This window comes from Manacus candei, unplaced genomic scaffold (assembly GCF_025592945.1).
Source record: "Manacus candei isolate 608988 ecotype Guabito, Panama unplaced genomic scaffold, ASM2559294v1 h1tg000046l, whole genome shotgun sequence".
Classification (NCBI taxonomy): domain Eukaryota; kingdom Metazoa; phylum Chordata; class Aves; order Passeriformes; family Pipridae; genus Manacus; species Manacus candei.
The window spans coordinates 1,019,436-1,029,175 of NW_026138094.1; the positions used below are offsets into that span (position 1 = coordinate 1,019,436).

General features: G+C 52.6%; 2 protein-coding genes across 8 annotated transcripts in view; one reads left to right on the forward strand and one right to left on the reverse strand.

Annotated features, from left to right (window-relative positions):
* MYO9A (myosin IXA) overlaps positions 1-3,769 on the forward strand; it is a 167,252-nt gene extending 163,483 nt beyond the window's left edge. For all 6 annotated transcript variants that reach the window (XM_051796356.1, XM_051796358.1, XM_051796360.1 and 3 more), the window contains one exon: positions 338-3,769. In XM_051796356.1, the coding sequence (XP_051652316.1) occupies positions 338-819 (482 nt within the window). In that variant the 3' untranslated portion in view covers positions 820-3,769. The remainder of the gene's footprint in view (positions 1-337) is intronic.
* Positions 3,770-5,474: 1,705 nt separating this feature from the next.
* Positions 5,475-9,213, reverse strand: NR2E3 (nuclear receptor subfamily 2 group E member 3). Of its 2 annotated transcripts, XM_051796489.1 has the most exons (8): positions 9,156-9,213; positions 7,973-8,123; positions 7,069-7,172; positions 6,723-6,977; positions 6,457-6,638; positions 6,000-6,231; positions 5,817-5,922; positions 5,475-5,741 (listed from the first exon to the last, which is right to left on the reverse strand). In XM_051796489.1, the coding sequence occupies exons 1-8, from the start codon at positions 9,211-9,213 to the stop codon at positions 5,609-5,611; spliced, it is 1,221 nt and encodes a 406-aa protein (XP_051652449.1). In that variant the 3' UTR covers positions 5,475-5,608. The 2 variants fall into 2 exon arrangements, with proteins under 2 accessions (XP_051652449.1, XP_051652448.1); XM_051796488.1 differs by lacking the exon at positions 9,156-9,213 and having other exon boundaries at positions 7,973-8,316.
* Positions 9,214-9,740: the final 527 nt, after the last annotated feature.

The window sequence follows — 9,740 nt, forward strand, 5'->3', positions numbered from 1 at the left end:
GCCATGGACAGGGACATCTTCCGTCCATTCAGGTTTCTTAGATTTTTCTGTCACTTTGGGAAAGGTTATTTGGGGATTTTTAGTTCATTTAAAGCTCACAGTTTAAATGGGCGCAGAGAGGAGGGTGAAGGGTTAAACCACGTGGCCCTGAGGAGATGGGTGATGGCAGCCACAGTTTGGTGGGGAGGTGACCACTCCTCCAGTGCTGGTGATGCTGCCTCCAGTGAGATGCTGGGAACGTTGCCCTGGCTTCATGGCACGTGTCCCCAGCGAACAGCACCAAGATGCTGGGTAGTCTCAAGGTGTTAATCCTCCCATGGTCCTTCTGCCCCTCCAGAGAGAAGTGTAGCACTTATCTCCCTGCGCCCCACCAAGGCCGAGGGGCCGAGCCGGCTGCGAAGGCACCCCAGGATGCGGCTGGACCCCGTGGACCCGGCCGACGCCTCCATCTCCTCCTCCTCCTCGTCCCAGTCGTCCACCTCCTGCCTGCCCCACCTGCCCCGGAAGCGCTTCCAGATGTACTCCAAATCGCCTTTCTACCGAGCAGGGGGACATGGAGAGCCCCCTGAGAGCCGGGCGAGCCCCGAGGGCTCGGCGGGACCCCTCCGTTACCCCGAGGACCGGCCCCAGTTCACCACCCGTGGGACGTTCAACCCGGAGAAAGGCAAACAGAAACTGAAGAGCGTGAAAACTTCCCCCCCCAAAACCAAAGAGCCCCCAGATGGGGGGACGACGGGGGGACGCAAGAGGAATCCCGAGGCCGATTGTGCCGCCGCCCAACCCCTCGTCCTCCTGGGGAGCAACGAGTTCATGGTCTGAGATACTTCACCCAGGGCCGCGTCACGTGCCAGGGCTTCCTCCCCATCGGCAGCACTCCCACAGCTTCCTCGTTAACGCCAGGAGGATGAATTCTTAAGTAAAAAGGCCCGGGGGGGATGGTTTAACAGTGGCCTTAATGGTTTGGGGAGTTGAGACCTTTGGGTGCGGGGGGTGGACGGGGATGGAGGGGCACCGGCCGGCTCCTACGCCCTTCCCCTCGGAGCACCCACAGCTCGGAGCATCGCGCTGCCAAACCCTCGTGCCGAGTCACCTGTTGGTAGGAGAAAACCAAGCCTAAAAATCCCATGGGAAGGAGAAAGCCAAGCCTAAAAATCCCATGGGAAGGAGAAAACCAAGCCTAAATATCCCACGGGATCATCCTGAGCCAGCGCTGGCTCCGCTGCAGCCAAGCCCTCCGTGCTTTCACCACCTCATCCACGCCAACGCCGAGCGCATGGAAAAGCGTTAAAATCTGCCAAAAATCACTGTTTTCCTTCGGGTTTTGATTTTTTAACATGACCTAACCACCTTTCCTCCTCTTTTTTTTTTTTTTGGCGACCATCAGTATTAAAAATTAATAATAATAATAATAATAATAATAATAATAATAATACTCGAGGACTACTTGAAGCGATATTTGTTTATATGCCGGTTCCTGGAGTTGAGTGTAAATATATATATATTTTTTATTTTTTTTTTTTTATATTTTTCCCCAGACAGAACTTTTTTTCTTTTTTTTTTTTTCTTTTTTTTTTTTTTTAATTATTATTATTATTTTTGGGCCGGGGAGGAGGGGAGCAATAGGCTGAGCCGTCCTTGGTGTCACCGCTGGTGTCACCAACTATCACTCAATAAAACAGTGAGTTTTGTTGTCAGCAAGAAATCCCTGGAGGTGTAATTAGCCCATCATAGGACTAATTAATGTCACTAACTAACGACTTGGCTCTTAATCCCTCCCTTGTGTCATCATCGTCACCCTCGGTGGCACCTGGAGAAGCTCCGGGTACTGGAAGACCTCTGGAAAGGCAAAATGAGGAGCCCTGAGGCACTAATTAGATTAATTAGGGCTGAATCCGTCCTTCCAGGTGGGCTGGGCATCACATCTTTCCCAAAACACCATAAAAATTGGGAAAAGAGCAGAAAATGGAGTTTTCTGGAGTATTTGGTCTTTTCCTGGCATCTCTGGGCTCAGCTGAGCCCTTGGTCCCTCTCCCCCCTGCCCAAAGGGCCGTTTCTTTCCAGGGATGGTTTATTTATTGGGGTTGTTTTTTATTTGATATTTGAAATTCCACTTTCGTTTTAATTTTATCTTCCTTTGTTTTCCACTGGGGGAAGGGACAGATGCCAGGGCCGCGGGAGCAGCGTCCGCCTCAGCGCCGCATCCCGGGAGTGCAGCAACACCAACTCAATCATTCCCCATCCAAGAGGGAAAACGAGATTTTCCCAGCCCTAGAGGGGGAAAAAGGGGGATTTGGGGCCCAACCCGGATGCGCTGGGAAGATGGATGTGCCCACAACAATGAAGGCTCCTGGAGAGCCGCCCCAAACTCACTAGGAGCTGGAATGAGCCAGAGAATCCAAGTGCTCGGGGCCAAACCAGCCATTTGGGAGCCTGTGGAGCTAAAAACCCTGGAATTGCCTTCTGAGAGATCCCTGGGAGGCTCCAGCTCATCCACAGGTTTCTCATCCCAGTGGGATGAGAGCAGGGAAGGCAGATCTGCCTTGGGTAAATGTATATATATATATATATATATATATGTATATAGATGTGTCTATATTTCTTTTGGGTTATATGTATACTTCCATTATATATAATTTATATATAAGGAAAATATATTAGAATATATTATATATATAAAGAACATCTATAACAATATATATCCTATATATAAAGAAAATATACATACAAAAGGGGAATTAGTCTCTGTACAATTAAAAACTACTCAAAGGAAGATATATGAAAATTAAATACTTTGTATTTTCTATTTCTTTTATATATAATCAATATTTATATATAAAGAAATATATGAGATATATACTATATATAAAGAATATATATTTCTTTATGTATATATGTTTATATGTTTATATATATAAAGAAGTATATAAAGGAAATTAGGTTTGCAGTTCCTTGTGTATATATTTTATATATTTCTATATATAAAGAAGTATATATAAAAGAAAAGTGTGCTATATATAAAGAATATTTATTACTTTATATATATTTGAATGTAGTTCTTTTATATGTAGAAACATATTTAATATATGTTATGTAATTTAAACATGCTATATGTTTAACATATGTTTATATATGTTTCTTCATATGTGTTTATATATTTCTTTAGCTAAAGAGTGTGTTTCTCTAAAAAGAAATATATAAAGGAAATATATATATAAAGAATATATATTTTCTCTCTCTTTCTTTATATATATATATAAATGTATGGAATATTGAGAGAAAATATATTTCTTTATATAGAAAAATGTATGGGATATATATAGAATATATAGAAAATGTATTTCTTTATATATATAATGTATTTGTAGTTATATAGACAAAAAGAAAGATAGAAATAAAAGAACTATATACACATATACATGTATATATATATATATATATATATATATATAAAATCCTGGCAGGAGCTGAGCAGGACTGGAGGGATAATGGGATGTTCCAGGGTGTCCATTCCCAGGATTTCCCACCGTTCCTTTGGATGGATTTGGGGCCCGAAGGGCTTTTCCAGAGGGGAATGTGCTGACACTGGAAAGGAGAAGGGGCTGCGAGGGGGAATTATTGTTATTTTTCATGGGACGTTTTCTAAGTAATTTATAATTCTGTAAATTAAACAAAGTCTGTATTGTCAGAGGATTTATGATCCCGCGTCGCCCGCGCTCGGAATCGTGTAAAAAAGGACAAAACCAGAGAAATAAAAGTGTCGTTCTCTAAAGGTGAAGACTTCCCGGTGGGACATGGATGCTGTCCCAAAATTCCAGGGGGTTGGGGCAGGGGGGGGAGTTCCTCTTTCCATCAACCCAGGGGGTGTATAAAGGGCAATTTTTGGATTTTCCTGATCCTCTGACCTCGCAGGGAGGGAAGAGCTGGAATGAGGGGCTGGGCCTGGGAGTAATCCCATTCCCATGGGATTATTTAATGCTGATTATTCACATTCAGATTATTTATGGCCAGAGGATTTCTATTTCTCTTGTTTGATATTCACATTATTTATTTCTATACAGATTATTTCTACACCTATTAATTTAATCAGATTATTTATATTTAATTCATATTCAGATAATTTATTTCCAGTTGATCTGTATTCAGATTATTTCATTTTATTTCTATTGACATTATTTAATTCAGATTATTTCCAATCAGATTATTTAGATTTATCTCATTTATATTCCAGTAGTTTATTTTCAATTTATTCCTTCTCAGATTATTTCAGATTAGTTTCATTTTATTTCTATTCAGTTTATTTCTGTTAATTCTGCTTAATTATTATTGATTATTAATTATTTGTATTTAATTCTGGGTTTATCCAGTCAGGTTATTTATATTTATTTATATTCAGATAGTTTATTTTCAATTTCTCGCTATTCAAATTATTTCACATTATTTAATTTCATTTGTCTTCACGTTACTTCTATAATCTAATTTATATTCTGATTCTTCAATTCCCATCATTTAAATCAGATTATTTATATCAATTTTATATATATTTATCTTATTCCTATTCAGATAATTTATTTGCAACATGTTTATATTCAGGTTATTGATTTTTATTGATTTCTGTTCAGATTATTTCCATTCAGCTGGTGCTCCCCCCACTGTCCCCCTGTCCAGGGGGACCCTAAATCAGTGTCATGGGAGTGTGGCTGCAGAGATCCTCTTTATTCCAAGTAGAAAATGAGGGGGACATAAGCGGGAGCCCCCCGGGACACGGCAAGGAGTGAGGTGGTGGCAGGAGGGCCCTGCAGCCCAGGATGGCGTCACCCCCCGACCAGTGTCACCCCCAGGCTGGGGTCACCTCGGGGATGGGGTCACCCCAGGACTGGGGTCACCCCCAGGGTGTCACCCCTGGGCTGGCATCACCCTGGGCTGGGTGACCCCTGGGCAGTGTCACCTCCGGACTGGGGTCATGCTGGTTTGGTGTCACCCCCAGCCAATGTCATGTATGTCCATCTTGTATGTCCATCATCCCCAACCCTTGTCACCCCCAGGCCGGAGTCACGCCCAGGGTGTCCATCACCCCTGTGGCCAGTGTCACCTCTAGGCTGCCATCATCCCTGGACAGTGTCACCTCTAGGCTGCCATCATCCCTGGCCAGTGGCACCGGTCTTGTGTCACCTCCAGGCTGGCACCACCCTTGGTCCTGTGTCACCCTAAGGCTGGTATCACCCCTGGCCAGTGTCACCCCTGGCTGTTGTCACCCTCAGGTTGGCTTCATCCCTGGGTGAGTGTCCCCCAGGCCAGTGACCCCCTCAGGTGGCAGGGGGTTCCCATGGTGCCGGAGGTGCCTTGCCTGGGTTCCTCCAGCATTTGGGACAGTGGCACCATCGAGCCCCCACCCCTGTGAGGTGCTCCCAGTGCGTTGGGCACTCAGGGACATTTCCCTGCCACCAGTGAAGCTGGTCCCAGCTGCTGGGGGCATCCCACAGTCCTGGCCACCTCCCTGGAGATGGGACCACGGGCCCCTTCACACCCCAGGGTGAGGAGATCCAGGGTGAGGGTGAGAGGGTGCCAGTGCAAGGGGGCAAACAAGCCAGGTGACAGCGGGGTGGGAATGTCAGTTCTTGAACATGTCACACAGCAACTTCTCCATGGGGGTGTTGCCAATGGTCCGGCGGAAGAAGAGCAGCTCCACGCGCTCCGAGGAGATAAAGCGCAGCGCCGGGAGGAGCAGCAGCAGCTTCCCGAACCTGGGGACAGAGTGGTGGCCATGGGTGAGTGCCCCTCCCCTGGTGTCACCTGTGGGGACCTGGGGACAGCGGTACCTGACGGGTTGCCCGGGATAGTGGGAACGGTTGTGCTGGCCCAGCATCACCTGCGACTGGTCCTGCAGGTTCTCCACCTGCTCGGGGTCCTTCAGGCCACGGGTCTCTGCAGGGACAGAGGGGTGATGGGGTGGGGTGGGGACAGGGGGACGGCCAGCGGCAGGTGCTGGTGGGTGCCCTCACCTGGTTTGAAGAGCACCACAGCCTTCATGCAGGCAAACTCGGTGGGGTCGACGGCCAGCGCCTTGAAGCGGCCGAGGGTCTCCTGCAGCGCCCGGACATCCAGGGCAGCCGGCAGCAGCTTCCCAGGGGCCGGCTCGGGGACAGCCAGCAGCGGGCAGCTCTCCAGGGGCATGGACCACTGGATGGCACAGAGCAGGAACAGCTCGCTCCATGCTTCTTCCAGCAGGATCACCTGGTGAGAGCAGGGAGAGCCCCAAAACCACCTTAACCCCCAAGGCCTCCACCACCTCCAGCCACCACAGCTGGTTGAGCTGAAGAGCATCTTCTCTGGGGGTGCCCCAAGAATGTTGTGGAGATGCTCCAGCCATCCACAGCCCACTGGCTGCCTACATATTTTGGGGTCCCTGTTGCCCCATAGGGGGATCCCCAGTTCCCCATGGGGATCCCCCAACCCCACCTGGTCGCGGAAGGGCAGGTTGGAGAAGACGGGCAGGTTCTTGGCCCACTTCACAGCCATGAAGAGGAGCCGTGCAGAGGTCTCGTAGATGTTCTCGGGGCTGGCTGCCGGGTACGGTGCCACCTGGTACTCGCCGGTCGCCCGCTCCGGCTCACTGCCCGTCACATCCACCGTCTCATCGGCTACAGGGATGGAAGGGGACGCTGGTGGTCACCACACAGTGGAGACAACCCCCCCACCCGTCCCCCCTACTGGCAGCCACCCACCGTCCTCAGGCTCCAGCTTGGCGCAGGTCTCGGCCGTCATGAGGCTGGCCATGAAGCGATGGTTGGTGGGTGGTGTGGGCGCCCGTGGACCCGGGGTGACAGTGACAGTGGCACCAGGACCACGAGGAGCGGGACAGGGTGATGGGGGCACCTCACGTGTGGTGGCCACGTGCTCTGGGGGCAGCTCAGCATCCAGCTCGATACTGTCCAGCCGGACCTGGGCCGTGCTACGGGGCTGGCGCTCGTTCTGCACGGCTGCGGGGAAAAGGTGACATCAGCACTGGCCACTCGCTGCCACCCCCTGCCATCCGTCACCGTGTGTGTGTGTGTCTGTCCCCCATCTCACCGTCCTTGTTCATGCCAGCCTGCAGGCACTTCTTGAGCCGGCAGGCCTGGCACTGGTTGCGATGTGCCTTGTCCACCGGGCACAGCCCCGTCCCCGCCTGGCACCTATGGGAAGAGGTGGCACCTGGCTGCAGCCCCTGCAGTGGCCCCTGTCCCCACAGAGGGTTCTGCCTCCATGGGTGCCATGTCCTGGGGTTGCTTTGTCCCTGTTGGGTGTCTTGTCCCACCCACCATGGGTTTACTCCAACGAGTGCCCCACCATGGTGGGTACCCTGTCCCCAACAGGTGTCCTGTCCCCAGTGGGTGCCCTGTGCCAGTGCATACCCTGCCTCGATGGGTGTCCTGGACCCATGAGGATGTCCCAGACACTCCCCCACCTGGTGTCTCCCCCACTGTTTGCCTGTCCCTTGGTTCCTGCCCTGCTTGGGTTCAAGTCCCCCTGGGTCCCTGCCCCATCCATTGCCCATGTCCTGGGGCCCCTGCCCTGCTGGGTGTTCATACTGTGGGACCTTACCCCACTGGGTTCCTGTCTTCAAAGTCCCTGTCCCACTGAGTGTCCATCTCCCTGTGTCCCTTCCCTGCTGGGTGCCCCATTCCCTGACTCCCTATCCTAGTGGGTTCATGTCCACCTGATCCCCATCCCACTGGTTGCCCACTCCCTGGGGCCCTTGCTCTGCTGGGTGCCCCTACACTGCTGGTTGCCTGTCCCCACCATTCCTGCCCCACTGTCCATCCTCCGCATCCCTGCCCCTCTGCTGGGATGCCCAGCCTTGGGGTCCCTGCCCTGCTGGGCATCCTTTCCCCCATGGTGTCCATCCCCAGGGTCTCTGCCCCACTGGGTTCATGCCCCCCTGGTTCCTGCTCCCCTGGCTGCCCATGCCCCCCTTCCCTGCCCCCATTCCCACCTGTAGATGAGCTTCCTGCGGACGCTGCGCTTGAAGAAGCCGCTGCAGCCGTTGCAGGCGTAGATGCCGTAGTGCTTCCCACTGCTGGTGTCCCCGCACACCTTGCACAGCAGCACCGGGCTCAGCGCCTTGCCCGGGGCCGGGCTCAGCCCTGCAGGAGCAGAGCCGGCATGCTCGGAGTGACTCCAGACCTCCCGATGTCCCTTGTCCCTCCCACCAGTCCCTGCTGCCTCCCGGCATCCTGGCAACGGGGTGGCTCCCATCACCACCGGTCCAGCCCAGACACATGGACGGGGACCCTGCACGGGGAGCCGCATCTTTCCACACCCCAGCACCCAGGGTGATGCGAGATGTGCTCTCTCGTGACTTTTAAAACAAACCAAAAGGGATGAGAGGGTGTCCCTAAGGATGGGGACTCCAAGCATGCCAGTGAGGGGACTCTAAGCATCCCAGAGAAGGGTTGCAATCAGGGATGGGAAGTGTCCTGCAGAAGGGACACCTCTGGGGACATGGGGCAGCCCAGAGAAGGGTCACAGCAGGAGACAGTTGAGACCCTGGAGAAGGGCTGGTGTTCAAGGGGATCCAGGAAAGGGTTGTGGCTGGGGACTGCAGGCATCCTGGATAAGGGGCATAACTGGGGAGCCCAGGGATCCTGGAGAAGGAACATGATGAGGGCCATGGACATCATGGAGAGGGTTGGGAACTGCAGGCATCCCAGCCTAGAGAAGGACCACAATGGGGACCCTCACCATCTTGGAGAAGTGTGACAGCTGAGGACCCAAGGCATTCCAAAGGACCCTGATGGGGACCTTGGGCACCCAGGAGGAGCATCATGATGAGAACCCCAGCCACTCTGGAGAAGGATGACGATGGAGAACCCAAACATCCCAGAGAAGAACCATGGTGGGGACACTGAGTGTCTTGGAGATGGACCATGATAGGGACCCCCAGGTATCTTGGAAATGGACCCCAACTGGGACCAAAGGCATCCAGGTGGCCGTGCTGGGCACCCCAGGCATCTTGGAGCTGGACCACAATGGGGACCCCAATTATCCCAGAGGAGAACCATGAAGAGGACTCCCAGAACGACCACAACAGGGGTCCAGCCATCTCAAAGCTTCCCCCCCGGTGCCTGCAGTCCCACTGTGTCACCCCCAGTCCAGCAGAACGTTCTACCTCTTACCCGTGGGGCTCTCGTCCAGCCCGGCGCTCACCACTGACCCCGCCGGGGACGCAGCCATCCCCGACCCGGCGTTCCCGACCTCTCCCTGTCCTGTCCCTCTGGATCCCGCGCGGTGAGTCTGGCGAGGCGGTGGGTGCTCGGGCAGCTCTGCGGGCAGCGGGGCTCTTGCCTTGCTCTCTTCAAGGCGGCTTAGGCAGGCGCTGTGTAAGCAGCCGCCTCTTTGTCACCCTCTTAATCTTTAGTGTCTGCGCGGGGCGGGGGGGATCAATCAGCCACGCGATGAAGAATTAAAAAGGTGCTGAGCCCCAGCCCTGTAACCCTAAACCCCGCGACACCCAAGCCACCCCCCCCGCGCGCCGCCGCGGCCACCGTGGGGGTGTCACCCTGTCACCGCGTGTCCACCCCCCCAGCATCGCGAGGCTGAGATTGCGGCAGAGGTGGGAGATGGGGATCGGGGTGGGGACCCCCCATCTGTGTGTCCCCCCCCTTGGGACCCACCGGTTCCTGTAAGCACATAAGCCCTTCACTAAGGCGGTTAGAGGGGAATAACGAAAAGTGGTAATTAAGGGGGGTAATTTCCCTGCC